This window comes from Perca flavescens, chromosome 7 (assembly GCF_004354835.1).
Source record: "Perca flavescens isolate YP-PL-M2 chromosome 7, PFLA_1.0, whole genome shotgun sequence".
Lineage (NCBI taxonomy): Eukaryota > Metazoa > Chordata > Actinopteri > Perciformes > Percidae > Perca > Perca flavescens.
This window is the reverse complement of record NC_041337.1, coordinates 5,435,665-5,453,265: the sequence shown is the minus strand read 5'-3', so window position 1 is coordinate 5,453,265 and position 17,601 is coordinate 5,435,665. Positions and strand designations below refer to the sequence as shown.

The window sequence follows — 17,601 nt, the reverse complement described above, 5'->3', positions numbered from 1 at the left end:
CCTTTTTGCAAGGATCTCAGTCATGTGTTTAGCTTAGTTTAGCATTAAGACTGGAAGGAGGGCACTTTAAAAGGTGCCAAAATGTGGTGGAGTTGACTACGTCACACAGTTTCACAATTCTCAAAAAAAACCACATGATTACGGTTTTTTTGTGACTAGTTAGCCAGCTAACATGCGATGTGTGAGACTAAAGAGGCACGCAATGTCAACAAGAAGACTAAAAATATAAACCTGCTATCAAGACACACACACAGACACACACACACACAGCTGTGTGCGTTAATGAAAGGTTCAAGATTACAGAGAGAGAGGTTTAGAAGCTAATACAGGGCTCTGTCACTGTGTGTGTGCCACTGTGTGTGTGTGTGTGTGTGTGTGTGTGTGTTCATAGATTGCAGACACATGAGTGCGTACATACATACACATACATGTTTAAATATAAAAAGTCGACACAGCTGCAACAACTGTCTCTGTTGTTCCCATCCCTCTCTAATCTCATCCCTCTTTACCTCTTCCTCCTCTCTTCCTCTCACTGCAGCCACATACACACCCCTCTGTCTTCACTTCCTGTGTCACTGTTCTCCCTCGCTTAGTCTAAATGCAGGGACACTATCAACCCTTGATTTGACTTGCTGAAATACTATAATCCAAAGTTTGAGGTTATGGCGATAAGGCTCACCAATGCTATGAAAAATGTGTGTGTGTCTCTGTGTGTGTATTACCCAGGTCCAGTCCCACGGTGCTGTTCAGTCTGCTGGGTGGGCGGCTCCTGCCCGCCATGCTGTGAGCGCTCCTGGACACGGGGATCTGCAGCGCCAGGTCGCTGGCCGACGACGGCTTGTGCCTCACCAAGGCGTTAGTGGGGTACAGGAACTGGGCGTACGACACCGACTGAAACACAGAGACAGAGAGAGAGAGAGACAGAGACAGAGAGAGAGAGAGAGAGAGACAGACAGAGACCGAGAGAGAAAGAGAGATGAGTTAATAGGATCTGAACACATGAAATTGTCCCTGATCATTGAAAACGACTACCTGTGTGTCTGAATGTGTGTGTGTGTGTGTGTGTGTGTGTGTGTGTGTGTGTGTGTGTGTGTGTGTGTGTGTGTGTCTACCCTGCCGTAGGTGTCCAGTTGGAAGCCCTCCAGCCCCGGCAGCATCTCCAGGGTGGTGGAGATGTTACCAGACGAATGCCTCCTCCTCGGGTGGTTTAATGTAGGGTCACTGGAGAGAGAGGAAGGGAGGGAGGGAGAGTACTTAAGGTTAAGGTAGTCCATATCAACGATGTTTCATTTCTGGGATTGTTCAGGTGCCGCCGGATGTCTGTCCCCTTCCTCTTTCTTTGTGTTGGCGTTCTAACCTCCGGTGGATTTCTGAGGACTATGGTTAACTGCTCCTCAGATCTCTGCAGGGTAAATCCAGACAGCTAGCTAGACTATCTGTCCAATCGGAGTTTTCTGTCTCACGACTAAAAACTACTTTTGAACGTACACACGTTCCACCAGAACAAGAGGCTATTTTGCAGAGGCACCGTGGCTCCATCCGGCGCTTAGAGCCGCCCAAGATGAATGGGATTGGTTAAAAGAAATACCAATAAACCAGATGTTTTTCTCCCATCCCAGAATGTTGTTTGGATTAGCCAGACCTTCCTTTGCAGTGCTGTGGAGGAAGGTCTGGCAACAGCAGGTTTACCAGCAGGAATTTATATTAGCAACAGCTCTGAGAAAAGATTCACAACATGATGAATCGGATTAAGAACACTGCAGCAGTTTGAACTAGTCACAAGTCATTGTTACAGAATCGTGTGATGTAATTGTTGAACAGCTGATAAAACTGATATCTTCATTATTATTTTAAACAGAGTAATTGATTAATATGACTGAAAAAAACAATATAAGATTTAAATGAAACTTGTAGATGAATCCAACTCATTTTAGTGACCTGTAATTTCCTGTGGCACCACCATCATACCAAAACTTTTCCACAAAGCGAAATGTTTTTAATAACTCCATGACGTTTCCTGTATCCGCACCTATATCCATCTTTTGATGTGGGGAACTCTGCAGCCTCTACTGGAGCTTTAGATTTCGACTTTATTTTTAAGAAGACTTATAATTTAACTATATAGTATGTTAGAATGTATTTAGCAGTCTCTTTCTTATTTATTGGCCAAAAAAGGAGACGTACGACACGAGCTGCAACCACAACGATCCGAGATGACTAGAGACAGAACTCTCTTTTATCATCCGCCCAACGTCTCCCTGCCTGCCTGTAGCATTTTAAGGGGACAGAGAGAGACGTGTGGTGACGTTTGAAAGGTCAAACGTCACTTCCCACCGCAGCCACATGTTTTGCTCAACTTTCAGAGTTACAAACCACAGCATCAGCTACCAGATAAAAGTGGAAATGTGATGCCTGAACTCACTTCCTCTGTGGGAGAAAAAAAACACCAAGAGGAGCAATGTTACTCACGCTGCCTCAGTGAGTGTGTGAGTGTGTGTGTGTGTGTGTGTGTGTGTGTGTGTGACACAACAGAGAAAGATCGATACATTTTTATGTGCGTTTATAATAATCAGTATGCACATAACCGATAATCTTTTCCTTTAGTACTTATACCACAGCGAGCATGTGAACATGATAGAGAGAACGGGATTAGGAGAAGTTTACAAAACTGTAATAACATCTGTATTTTCAGCTGTGTGATACAGTATCAGAGTATGTGCAGTGTGTGTGTGTGTGTGTTAGAGTCAGAGAGAATAGGAAAACATGATAAGTGTATGTTTTGCTCCATGTTTATCTTTACATTAGTTTATAAACACTAAGTGTTTATCTGTGGGCAAGTTTTTGTGTGATTATGTCAGTGTGTGTGTGTGTGTGTGTGTGTGTGTGACACGCTAAAAAGCCCTTAGGTCAAGTCAGGAGGCTCTGAGCCACATGGGAAAATCACGTTCTCCTCCATAAGTAACTCCTTTCTCCTTTTTCCATGTCTCTGGGTAGAGGAAATCACATCCTCTACTCTGTCTTCTTTCTGTGGCCAGCCTGCACAAACGTGTACGTGTGTGTGTGTGTGTGTGTGTGTGTGTGTGTGTGTGTGTGTGTGTGTGTGTGTGTGTGTGTGTGGATTACCTAAGGTAGAAGCTTTCTCCGTAGGGCAGAACAGAGAAGGCAGCACACAGAGATCTCTTTGCACAGATCAGCACGATCCTGAAAGACAACCAAACACACAGCATTAGCGGTTATGGTGCTAAAACATCTGTCCAGTTGACCATTTCCAGGTGAAAAACAGGGATTAATACTGTCGAGGTGGGCAGCAAAATCACTGGTGAGCTGCCGCCGTCCTTGTCACACAGTTTAGCCGAAAGCCACAGAAAACCAACTCCAGCGTAGGGCTGTGCAATGAATGAAAAGTGGCATTAAGTCTCTAACTGACCTAATTTAGTCATACTGATATAGTCGATGAAGTCTTTACTTCATACAGGCTGCTGCCTACTTATCGAGTACAAAAAAAAAAAAAAAAAAAAAAAAAAAACTCTACAGTCCTTTCTGAAGTCAAAGCAGTAAATGATATCAAACTTGGATAGACAATACTGAGAAATTCAGTATTCAGTATAAAGAATTAATAAGAGCTCCTTGTGGACAGGTGTATTTAATAACATATCTTTAATTAAGTCTTACCTAGGGTGAATGTGACATGAATGATGATATTGATTTTAGGCGATATTGCCCCACTGGACTTAATATATACAAGATTATATTAAAATGTTGATTTATAGTTTTATTACATGTGCAATAAACACACTTAATTAACATACAATCTGTTTATCTATCAGTTGCTGACACAGCCTGTTTCTTTTTTGTATTCTATCCTTGTTCTACTTTATTGCAGTTACTTAATATATTGGCTCTTTATTTTATTATTTCTGAACTGCATGTATAGCATTCACCCTTTTATTGCATTCCTCTTGCGAAAAACAAGCAATAAAACTGATTTCATCTTGGTTTAATTTAGTTGCTGTTCCAATCTCAACGGTTGTTTTTCGACAGCCGACTCCATCTGTAAAGATCTCCAGGGAACAGGTGTGCGTTTGATGATAATATTGTACTAAAACATGCGAGACATCTGGCACATGTTCAGTGAGTAGAAATAAAACTGGAGGAAGGGCTGCGCTCTGAAATGAAGCTACGAGACCACAACGAAAAAAAACAAAACTACCACATTTTAGAACAGAAAATTGAAGTCAAGTTTGTGTTTTTCCCCCTGAGGGTTCATATCTCTCTTCATCAGGAAATTAAATGCAGTGCCCGACTTTTATGGCCCTTGTTGAGACCGAGACCAACACCAATTATAGGATGGGAGACATTCACTGATTACAGATATCGGCTAGACCGGGTAAACCCAGCCCGATCTGCCGGCGATTAGATTTCTCCCTGCAGCTCGGGCTGGAAACCTGTACGTTTATCTCTCCGGCTTCCGTTACAAATTTGCGGGAACCAATCACAAACTGGCTTATCCACCTGGCGCGCTATTGGCGGGTTTAACACAATGACGATAGAGAAGCGACCAAGCCAGTCCATGGCAGCAACCCGTTGATGCCGCCGTCGCTGCCACGTCACCCGGATCGTTGATCTGATTGGTTGAAGGACTATCCAATTGCGTACAGAGTCATTTGAACTATGCCGGTAGATTGCGCCTCTTGTGCAGTAGAAAATACAGAGCAGACTCCCCAGACTGATGTCCAATCTTAAAAGATTGAGCTTGGTCGGATGATAGCCAGACTAAGATATGGCGGCAGATACAGTGAATTTTTGCGTTGGAATGAAATGTGGATAGCATTAAGCAAGAATATTTCATATTATAGATATACAATGTATTACATTGTTAACCAATTGTAGAAATGAACACCGAGAAAATGAGTGAATGAAATAAATAACTAAATAAACATGTTCGGTGTCAGTCAATTGCCGACCGTTTAAATAAAGAATAAATAAGCATCACTGCCTGCATTATAGGTTGTGTAAAAAGTTTTTATATGGACCTGAACCTTTAGCAGAGACTGCTTGACGAAGACGTGTCATACTGTAATGGGTTTCAATGGAACAGAGTATGTATATACAGTATAAGTGTATTTTATTTTTTATGACGGCTACTCTGGAGTATAATAAAGCCCTGCGCAGCAGAGCCTGCACGGCCTGTGTCTCAGAGGAAAATGTTAACACTCAGTATATTTGTCTCAGGCACCAAAGAGACTGGGAGATGATTCACAGTGTTTCAAAACATAAACACACTCATCTTTAAGTGGATCACGTTTGTGATGAATCATTTTCTCTTATATACTACACGCACACACGCACAGTCGCACGCAAACACGCACACACACACACTGTGACTGATTGGGTTGTTTATGTGCTTTAGTAGTCACTTCCCTTATCTCAGTTCCCACCAATCCCTGACATCAGAGTGAATGATAGAATCTGATCTTTGAAAAGACTCAAACATGCAGCTTACTGTTGTTTGTTTACATCACACTGGGATAAAGTTATTAAGAAAAAGAAGATAGTAGTGAATGTAGGGCTGCACGATGCGAGGACAATATCCGATATGCAGTAATGTTGTCGAATATTGCGATAAATAAAGTTACAGTTACGGGGAGCCTGGATAGCTCACCTGGTAGAGCGTGCGCCCCATGTACAAAGGCTCAGTCCTTGTTGCAGTGGCTGCAGGTTCGACTCCGACCTGCGGCCCTTTGCTGCATGTCATTCCCCCTCTCTCTCCCCTTTTACATCTTCAGCTGTCCTATATAATAAAGGCCTACATGCCCCAAAAATAATCATCTTTAAAGAATGACAGTTACATTTTAAAATGCAGTTTTCTACTGAACAACAAAAAATAATACGATAAAAACGATTAAAAAAAGCCATAAATTAATCCCAACGCTGCATTCTTTTTTTTCAGGCAGGACATGAATCAAATCGAGACATTTTTTCCATGAGGAGTGGGGGATTCGTTACACTTCAATCCAAGAATAAATAGAGACAACCTCGTTTGTGGCTGTAATTGACCCCAGTAGCGCTGGGGTTTAAAGTTTAGTTCTCACACTGAAAATGAATAATCAGTAGGACAATTCTCCTGCGAATACAAATTTGGACACGTCTCTAGAACTGTGTGTACTGCGAAAAACTGACTGTCCTCTTCTGCCCCCGGTGCTCCTCTATCTATCCCATGAGACAAGTTATGGGTTGGGACACACACACACACACACACACACACACACACACACACACACACACACACACACACACACACACACACACACACACACACACACACACACACACACACACACACACACACACACACACACACACACACACACACACACACACACACACACACACACACACACACACACACACACACACACACACACACACACACACACACACACACACAGCTTTTTCCCCATGCATGGGAAAGTGAAGAGCAGGAAGCGGCCAGGGACTCCAGTGGAAACGGCAGAGGCATAACAACAGGCCTGCTGGAAACGTGACTCCGCTGGGGATTCTGTCCCCTCAAGACCTCCATTTATTACCACATATTTCATGACCTTGGGGGGCTCATTACTCCGTGATCACCTTAAAGAAAAACACCAGACTAATCCTGCTGGGACCTTGACCCATGGCCCAGGGGCTGTAGCTACACAACTGATTACACACAAGGAAAACCAAGGGGAAACAAGTCAAACATCCTAAGACGTTTGAGAAATATTCTGATACATTTGCTTTTTTTAAATAAACTCTACATTGATGCACTGGTCACTGGATTCTCTCACCCTTACGTGTTTTACGTAAGGGTGAGAGAATCCAGTGACCAGTGACTTTATGTTTTTAACTTTTATTTATCTTGGAAGTTCATTATCACACATGCTCCGGAGCAGTGTTTTTTTTTTAACCGTAGGCTGTTTTTGTTCAACTCTAACTCCCTTTATTTACAGGCTTATGGCACGGTCACAACCCCAAATGTCTATTTTTGGAATTATTGTTGAAGCGGGGGTGTCGCGGGGGGGGTCCTAAAATAAACAACAGCAGCCCGCGTCGAACAGATGAGACCAATTCAACTTTTGGAGAGACGCAACCCCACGTCGTGCTGCGGTGGCCAATCATGTAGCTGGTGATTGGTGACAGCTGTCAGTGTGTTTGGAGTCCCGCACAGGAAGCCGCAAACATCACTGCCTCGATAGCTGCCCCGAGAAAGTTTAAAATTGGGGGTGGTGATGGCGCAGTGGATATGACACACGCCTTTGGTGTGGGAGACTTGGGTTTGATTCCCACTGTGATACATCAACCAATGTGTCCCTGAGCAAGGGACACTTAACCCATAGTTGCTCCAGAGGTGTGTGACCTCTGACTTCTATAGAGCAATTGTAAGTTGCTTTGGATAAAAGCGTCAGCTAAATCACATGTAATGTAAAAAACACAAGCACTGAACTGCCCAGCAGTTTGTTTAACAGCTGACTGTGGTCTAGACATACTCTATCTGTAAAGTGTCCTGAGATAACTCCTGTTTTGATTCGACGCTATGAATAAAATTGAATTAAATTAGGACCCCAGAGTGTGAGGCAGGAATCTGTGGTCTCTTCTCCGTGGTGACTTGGACAAAACAACCGCTCTTAGCTGGATCTATTCTAAAATAATCAGCCCTCAGTCTATTATTATCTGATCGGAGTATGCTTTTGCTCCTCTGACCCACAGGTCTGATTTGAACACCCTGCGAGGAAGGACAAGAATAGAATACTACAGAGGAAGAGCTGTCCACACTGTGCTGTCCTCCTCCGCTAGAGGAAAGGCTCCACACTTCTGCACGCTGCAGCCATAATGCAAACATCTGAGTTAGGACCCCTATGACATTTAAGAAAAAAAAAAAAAAAAAAAAAAGACATTAAAAAGGACTATGAAAAGATGATATAATATTTCAGGTCATGGGAATACAGTTTGTGGTCCTAATTTAAAACATTTTTGTTATTTTTTTTTTCTCCAGTTGGATTAGGGCTAACCGATAATGGAAAACATCATAATCATGATTATTTTGGTCAATATTGAAATCCAGACTATTTAACACGATTACTCATTGACTATTGGAAAGATGTTGCATTTATTAACCTTAAAAAAACAGGTAAACAAATCAACAGTGAAAACAGCTGATACCAATCGTCCATCGTGATGGCTGGCCGACATCACGATGGAGACAGGGTGGGGGGGGGGGCTTGGCATCATTGCGATGCCAAGCCCCCCCCACCCTGTCTGACACACGCTGACGGGAAATTGACAAGTGCGTCGGTCTTAAAGTGGCCAAGACACTTGCGTCGGGCTTTGCGCTGTGCTGCGCAGGGTGCCTTGAGTGGAAGCTACTTTGTCGCCCCTTACGTGCAACCTATTTGTGACAAAGACAATCGCTTTGAGCAGACTTGATTGGCTGCAGGGATACACTCTCTCTCCCTCCCTGTCAGTTGCAGCTCGCTCTACCTGCTAGTAACGTAGGACACAGTGGTCTTGAGCGAGAGAGAGAGAGAAAAAAAACGTGTTAACGTGGAACGCTATCACACTTTCCTTTCTCCCCTCATTGGACAAAGTTAGTGGACACTACTGTGCGCGTGCATCAATAAGTAATTCTGAGGTCCTGTAGGTACGGGACGATGTACAAGGGTGCTATTTTAAGTATGAGCTAATATTGCGAATCTGTTCGCGTGCGCTGCAAGAGTTCAGTTTCTGTTTATTGAATGCGTTATTCAGTGCAAACATAACGGAGAATGTAGATTAATCTCGGTAATGATGGTATATTAGGTTAATAGTGCTGTACCGTCATCATGCAGATTACGGACATCTCATTGACTTTACTGCACCGTAGTTAAGTGAAAGTAGGTCAAGTTGTAAAAAACTGCCCCTACCAGCAGGGCAGCATAGCGAGAGATATAGTACAATAGAAAGTGCTTACCCCCAACCCCCCCGGCGATGACAATATCACTGTCCATCGCCATGTTCTACTCAAGAGGGTAAGCTTCGCTTCAGAACTTGAACCTCATATGGCGCCATTTTGATGCTACAAAGCGATCACCTCCTGTTAGCATCCCATTGACTGCCATTCATTTTGACATCACATTGACAGCGAATAACTTACCTTGTACCTCACGTTATGTCTCCGTAGCAGACGTTTTTGTAAAAATTTGTGTCATAACCACGCGACTTACTGTCGCATAGTAGAGGAATTACCGTATAGTACAGGAGAAGCTTGCAGGCAGTTTTGACTTACGTTAGCTGTTTAGGTTTAATTACTAATGTTAACTATCATTTGAGTTAGCAATAATTAGCATGTGCCCATGTTATCTCCTTACATATACCTACACTCTCCGTCTCTGTAAGATTGGGAATGATTGAGATTTCTCTTGGCACAGCTACCAGAAGACTTACAACTTTCAGACACGTTGCTCACGTCACATCTACGTTGTCTCTCTCAGTTGGAGGCTGCTCAGTAACGCTCAGCCAGCACCGGAAAAGTGACTTCTAATATCCTTCACTGGTCTCCGTCCAGAGCAACGGGATCTGTTGGTCCATTTTTATATAATGTCTATGGTTCTACTATAAACCTCGTCAACTTCCAATTAAGGGGACATCGCCCAACCCTACTTACAAAACTAACTTTCTGTCATATGTGCTGAAACTGACCCTATGTTTGAGTAGAACTACATGAAGCAGGTCTTTACTTTATTGAAAGTACCCCATGCCAATCTCAGGGTATGGTGAAGGGTATTTAATGAGGTGGGGGGGCTATTTTAATTCCAAAGGCCAAGGGAACTTTATCAGGATGCATAGTATCCTGGATACATGAAATAACTGGCCTTTAAAAATAAACATCTGCCTGCCTCTATGGGAATTTAACATAGGGGTGTACTGACTTATGCCCCCTGTATTTTAAGGAAGAACATTTATTTATTAACGATACATTATTCATTCACAAAGAAAATGTATGTCCTTAAATGTTGGATTTTTCCTCTTTTTCCTTTTTTTTTTTTTTTTTTTTTAGGATCAGTTTCCAAAAGATGATTTTTTTTTATTCTTCTTTTTAGTCAACTTTAGTATGGGTTCATAAACTTAGGAGTGCCACTGTATCAACACTGTTGTGTGTTGTGTGTAAACCTGTAACTACAGATGAACGTGTCCTACCTGCTGCCTCTCGTGTCGTACTGTTTCATGTTTTTGATGAAGTGGATCTTCTTGGTGTGTCGAGGTCTGGGAGAGCCGGACAGGTTACGAGTCCTACACAGAGAGAGAAAGAGAAAGAGACAGGTAGAGAAAAGGGATTAATGAAGAGCATCGCTCTCAGTTCAGAATATCATAAATTAGGATTCCAGAGGACACATTTGAAACTGCAAAAATGTATTGATGAATCGATTAGTTGTCAACTATTAAATGACCAATTACTATTTTGGCAATCGATTCCTTCGGTTTGAGAAAATCTCTCCATTTGCAGCTTGTTAAATGCGAATATTTTCTAGTTTCTTCACTCCTGTGACAGTAAACCGAATATCTTTGAATTGTGGACAAAACAAAGACATTTCAGGACGTCATATTGGGCTTTGGGAAACACTGATCCACATTTTTCACCATGTTCTGACAACAACTAATCCATTCATCCAGGAAATTATCGCAAGATTAATCGATTGCAGCATCAGACACATTTGAGTAAAAAAAAAGAAATAAAAAAAAGAGCATACACCTCTTCTTTAACATTAACACACACACACAAACCTCTCAATGAGGGACTGTTACAAATGATATGGTAATGTTAAAAAAAAATGACAGAGTAGTATTTTTATGGAATTTATTTCTTCATGTGATTAAAAAGAAACATTTTCTTTGTTTCCAAGCTGTACCAAACACCCACTGATAAAGTGTGTGTGTGTGTGTGTGTGTGTGTGTGTGTGTGTGTGTGTGTGTGTGTGTGTGTGTGTGTGTGTGTGTGTCGAAGGTCAGATTATGAGCCCGGTTGTGTCGACCTTGTGGATTTAGACAACAGCAGTGAAAGCAGGCTAAGAAGCTGAGCTCAGTGACATCACAGCAGTTACATAACATAAAAACACCAGCAGAGAGAGAGACACACACACACACACACACACACACACACACACACACACACACACACACAAACACATTTTTTTCTTCATGTTTTGTCTGTTTTTTCTTTCAATAATCGAAACAAGAATGGCGTTACTTTGTTACCAGCAGGCAAGAAGCCGTGCACCATTCCCTGGGATGTGTGAAGGACAACATGACGACACATACAGTTTTAAACTGAACAATTTAAATCCACACACACCAAAAGCAGATTGGAACCCAAACCTTCTGCTCATCACTGTACTCCACGCACGCACGCAGCATCTGTTACTGTTTTTAATGGCTGACCTGGTGATTCCACACCACACATGGAAAGTAGTGAAGCCGATGTTTGAGGGAGCTGTATGTGTGTGTGTGTGTGTGTGTGTGCGTGCATGAGACTCAGTAGTGACATCTGGGTAGTTAGATGAGCCTCCTCATTCAGTCACATTGACTTAACAGGAAGTTCTGCCGTCTGCTGGTCCTTTAACATTCCACCCCGAAACGACAATACACACAATTCTCGCTGACCGTATTTCTCAAGGAAATTCCACCCTAAACGTACAGTATTTATTTCTTTAAAAAAGCCAAACAGTTATCATATATAGTCATAGAGTTCTTTAAATTAGTGTAACATTTCACTGAAATTCACATGATGATACGTCAGAGACTACAGTGGTGTCATGACTCGATTGGCAGCGATTCCCATCGGCACGTGGCAGTTTAGGCTCATGCACTCTACGCCACCAGTGGTACCATCACTGTGACAAGCCTGCGTGTGGTACAACCAGCGGGAAGACGTGATCAGAGAGCTGTTAGTGCAGAATACAGAAGTCTGCTGGACTGTGAGGACTTTGTGCAAACACTTGAATCTGAGTTCCGTTTTGCATCAAAAGCTGACTAAGGTCATGCTCTGTGAAGCCCAGTTCAGAGCGAAGTTACGTCTTAACTTCCGACTTACAGGCTTTTTGGCAGCTAAATATATCGTTCAATATTAATGTGGATAAGGGAAGTGATTGTGAGATGCTCGCTACAGTTCCATTTCTAGTGATGAATCGGCAAAAACACGTTTTATTTCTCTCATTCACGGCTTTGTCCTAGGCGCTCCCTCTCTTCAGTCACTCTCTAGCTCGCCTCGACCGTACGTTCCTGCAGGCGCACGTTGAGCCCCCGTTAACAGTTTGTAATAGAAAATAAAATGGATTATGGATCATTTTTAGGGCTGCCACCTCTTAGTCGATTAGTCGACTAATCGGTCGTTTTGGTCTTAGTCGACTAAGATTTCTTTAGTCGATTAGTCATTTTTTATGCTTATTCATGCTTAATTACTTATTTCCAAGAAACTTCTGAGTACATTTATGGTAAACACAAGATTTAAAGTGGTGCTTTTGCAGGATTAATTGTGGAGAAACTCAGTTTTACAGATGGTTAATTAACTACATTTATATTGTGCTTTTCTAGTCCTAACCACCTCTCAAAGCGCACAGCTCTGTCAATTAAATCAACTAATCGATTAGTTGACAAAATTGTATAAGTGTTAGTCGACTAAGAATTTCTTTAGTCTAGGACAGCCCTAATCATTTTATTGTAGCTGACTTTATAAGCTGACATTTCTATTGGCTGTTGAAACCGGTGATGTCTCTTACGTCCTAAAATCAGCCTCTGGAGACTCAACCAGCTGAGTCGCAGCCATGCCATCAGCTGGTTTGAGTCAAGCTGGTTTGTGTCCCTCTGGAAAGTGAGGGCTTCTTTCTGGAGCCACCGTTTTGCGCGGACACTGCCATCAAGGGTTTATTTATAATTTGAATAATGTGGCGAGTCACCATTGCACTGATCGTTTCATCAATCAACTGAAAAACTCGTGCTCGTTTCCGAAACACAGAGTAACAAGAATCTTGATTCTGTGAGTCATTGTCAGTGCTGGGGAAAATATGCAAGATTGAATTAGGGCCTAGATGTTCTGATGGAAATGGAGCACAGCGTCAAATTAAAGCACCACATTCAGATCTGGTAATGAACCCCACGACACCACAAAGATGATGTCAACGGTGTCACAGTATTGGAATGTAGATTTTGAACTGTTCCAGTGAAGATGTGGATCAGTCAGCCTCCCCAGTCTCAGCTGTCACCTCTGCAGTATTTTAAAACCAAAGAGTCTATTTTTGAATGATTCTATCTTTAGTATCTACTGTAACCAGAGTCACATGATGGAATCTTCTCAGCCTTCATATTTCCAATGGGAACCGTCATTCGGCAGCATTCTGGAATGTTGTGGAATGTTCCCATTGTGTGGGAATGGAAAGAGCCCATTGGGCAATGCCCGTGGCAGTTTATGATAGTGGTGGTGAGCATTATGATGATAGTGCCTGGTGTTTAAGATAATAAAAACAAGTAGGGCGACCCAGGTCCACACAGGGAGCCATTTAGGGTCCAATGTTTAAATCGTTATCACAGCCAACACAGTGGTCTCTGCTGCAGTGCCTAGCCTGGTACAACCTGACCCTCTATATGCAACCTGACCCTCAGTTTGTGCAACCATGCTAACATAGGCAAGTAGTAACAAGTAGGGCTGGTTTTTGTTTAAAATGTTTTGATACCATAATTTTTGCTTTGAGAAATATGAGCAGGTTTCTCTACAGACATCTGTTTTTACCATAGACTGTATAATATTAATGGACAAAGCATCCGGTTCGGCGAAGTGCTGCAAATGCGGAAGTGCCTTAAACCTGCATTCTATCTGAATTCCAGCAGGGGGAGACACGTCTATGAGAAAGTGACCCACTTCTCACTGGATTTACTACCTCAGTAAACATTTTCATAATGAGTTTATGGTCTCAATCGTTTGAAGTCTTCTGCAACACAAAATGATGTACATTTTTTGAATTATGGTATCATTGATTTTAAAATTGGCGATAAAGCAGGGGGTGTTTTTGGGCGTGGCTATGATGTGATTGCCAGTGACAGTGGGCGTTTCTCAATACCAAGAATGCAAAGTACGGACTTGTGTTCGTGGGGAGAACGTTCTTGCTGGTTGTTCTTGGAAGAATAAACTCGCAAGTTCACAAGCACAGAAAACGTTAACAGTTTAAGACAATGCACTCCGAAAACTTTGGAGCAAATTGTCAATTCGGCAAAGATTTTTGCAAGACTGCCTATATTCAAAATCTAAACCGTTTTCTCGCACAAAATGTTCTCAGAAGTGAATTTAGTGATGAATAAGATGGAGAAAATTGTTAAAATTGTCCCGTTGTTGGTCTGTCTATGTATTGGAAATCCAACCATCATTGAATGCCGAAATGAATGTTGGGATACAGCTGCTGCGAAGTTCATACAAGTTACCAACCGATGTATCCTCGGTAAATGGGCGTGTCAAGAATACATCCGGGAATTTTAACTGTTCTTGGCGAAATGGTAACTTGTGTATTGGGACAGTACTTTGGCAACACGAGATGACGTTTCACAGGGACACAGTGTGTAACGTAACGTAGAGTGTAAGCAGCTCCTCTCTCACTACTCCCTCTCGTCTAAAATAGTCACATCCGCGACCAGGATGGCTGCGCCCGTAACGGCAAACTCCACGACTCGTAGCAGATCTCCACAAACCAACGGGTGACGTCACACATGCTCTGTCCACTAATTTACAGTCTATGGTTTTTATTAAACAAACATAGACTTCCGTCGCATATGCTGAACGTTGTCTAAACAAAAGCAGCCACACAACACCTTTGCCAACATTAAATTGCCTCGTGTTGGCAAAATTATCATTTTATCCGATAGGGGTGTCACAATTCTCCAAGTCTACGTTTCAATTAAACTTTAGATTTTGAGGTCACAAATCTATTCAATTTTCGATTTAAACATTTTCTTTTCAGCAGTGACTGCAATGAGCCACTCGATGGAAGAAGGGCACTTTCAGTTTCTCAAAGTTCAACAAAGTGCAATTGAATGCTCCATTAGTTTAACGAGGTGCACATGAACACATAATGAAGGAATCACGAATCCTGCTTTTGATAGCTGAAATTGAAAGCTCATTTCAAATCGATTTTCAAAACCGGGAAACCCCTATAAAATTAGGAACTATATGATACAAGAATAAGTAAACACTAGAAATCCAACAAGACATCCAATGCAGACTTTAGGTGCTTGTACCATAACCCAGCCCCACTCCCGAGGTTACATAGCTGAATAATGACCAGTGTCTTTTAGTGCTGCAGTAATCAGTAGTTAACTCATCTCATGATTGGCAGCTACTAGGGCTGTCCTCGACTAAAGAAATTCTTAGTCGACTAACACTTATACGATTTTGTCGACTAATCGATTAGTTCATTTAATTGACAGAGCTGTGCGCTTTGAGAGGTGGTTAAGACTAGAAAAGCACAATATAAATGTAGTTAATTAACCATCTGTAAAACTGAGTTTCTCCACAATTAATCCTGCAAAAGCACCACTTTAAATCTTGTGTTTACCATAAATGTACTCAGAAGTTTCTTGGAAATAAGTAATTAAGCATGAATAAGCATAAAAAATGACTAATCGACTAAAGAAATCTTAGTCGACTAAGACCAAAACGTCAGATTAGCAACAGTGACCAGGATAGGTTTATGATAGTGAATTCCACTAGATAGACTGCCACAAATAGCTGTTCTCTTTAAATTATTTTCTCAGCTTGGGATGCTTCTGTTGGGAAAACGCTGTTGTCATAAGCATCAACAATATCTGGATAAAAGCGTGATAGCTGGCGCCAGTGCTCTCCCAGTCTTTCTAAATCTGTCCCAGTATCTGAGCTGTGGATCTGCAGCCTCATTACAAAAAAGAAAAAAAAAAAAGTCTGACCAGCGGCACATTTCCATGAGAACCAGCCGGCAACATCTCTCTGGGATGTTGTGGAAAGTTTCTGTTTTTGTGGGAACAGAAAAATCCAGTCTGCCGTGCTGCACAGTATGATGATGAGGAGGATGAGATAACCTACTTTTAGACTTGGAAGGATTTTCTGAAATATGTGACATTATTCTGTAAATATCTTCATCTCTGTGCTATGAACTAAAAAAGGCCAACAAGCTTTTTTACGTTGCAGAGACATTCGGTTTGGATGATGCCCCTTCTCCACAAAAGCTCACAATGTTTAAGCAGGTAGTAGCTTCAGACTTTCTGAAATCATTTCTGTTGCTATCTAACAACAAATGCAAGAACTATGGAAGAACTATACATGAATATTTAAATAGCATTAATGAAAGAAAACAGCAGGTTATACAGCTGAAACTTTTGTTTTTGGTGGATAAATCTAGTGACTGACTATTGAGTTTATCATTATCTGATCAGTACAAAATACCGACAATGAATTTGATTCATCGGTTAATTAAAATAATTAAAAAAAACATTTTCAAACTAAATACCTCAACTAAATATCTCAATTTTTGTCATAGAAAACAATAACCATGGTTATAATATATGATATGATATATATTATACTGAAATGGGCCATACTGCATAATGAGTACTTTTAGTTCTTTGTGTATGTTGTGATGCTAATACTTGTGTACTTACCTAACATTTTGAATGCAGGACTTTCTACGCTTTGGCATTGCTACTTCAACTGAAGTAAATGATCTGAACACTTCTTCCACTTCTGATTAATAGTAATTAATAGTACTTGATTAAAATATTAGAGTAACTTCTACAAGTTTCACAATAGAATGTTGCAGAGAGGACGTATTTCTGTAGGCCGAACCAAAAATTAACATCGCCCGTGCTGCCTAAACGTATAAACAAATGGGATTTTTCCCATTGGCTTTTGGCCATTGGATTATTATGTAAAATAAACTCTGAGGCAAACAAAAGTGTATGGTACCTACATATTTTGTTCAGCAAGATAATCTTCACAAATGAACACCACTTTCATATTTTTTTTTAAGCGTAAATGCAATCGCCGGAAGTAAAAAGCTAACATTAAGCCAAAATCAAACTACACCACGGTCGCATGACTATGTCACCACCGCTAGCTTCCAAACACTTCCAACAGATTTTGCGTGTTCGCCATGATGACGTTTGTATTCTAATTTAGTCACTTGTTTAGACTGACAAGCCAGACCCACATCAAGATGTTGGGTCTGGGAACTCACCATTGACAGGGCTCAATCCGAGTGGCGGGATAAACGGTTGTCTTTCAAATTCCCTCTGCACGCAAAAGGATAGCGCTCCAACCAGGCAGAGCCAACAGAGAGTTGCTAGACCCCCTGGCTGCAAATTACATTTGCTGCCGCTAGGGTGAGTCTAGATTTCTCTAGAATTTTGTTAAGTAGCATATTTACTGGCATATTTACTAGCGTCTTTATTGCCGTATTTACAGGCGTAATTTATGCCGCAGGATAAAAAGTGAAAATCTATGCGTTAATCTATTCAAAAAACCCATTGCCTTCAATCAGAATCAGAAAGGGCTTTATTGCCAAGTATGTTTTTTGC

The 17,601-nt window shown here is 41.6% G+C and overlaps 1 protein-coding gene across 1 annotated transcript in view; it reads right to left on the bottom strand.

Annotated features, from left to right (window-relative positions):
- cables2b (Cdk5 and Abl enzyme substrate 2b) overlaps nucleotides 1-17,601 on the bottom strand; it is a 43,347-nt gene that overhangs the window by 6,643 nt on the left and 19,103 nt on the right. The window contains exons 2-5 of the mRNA XM_028583225.1: nucleotides 10,213-10,305; nucleotides 3,124-3,201; nucleotides 1,113-1,221; nucleotides 723-891 (exon numbers count right to left, since the gene is read on the bottom strand). Coding sequence (XP_028439026.1) covers nucleotides 723-891; nucleotides 1,113-1,221; nucleotides 3,124-3,201; nucleotides 10,213-10,305 — 449 coding nt within the window. The remainder of the gene's footprint in view (nucleotides 1-722; nucleotides 892-1,112; nucleotides 1,222-3,123; nucleotides 3,202-10,212; nucleotides 10,306-17,601) is intronic.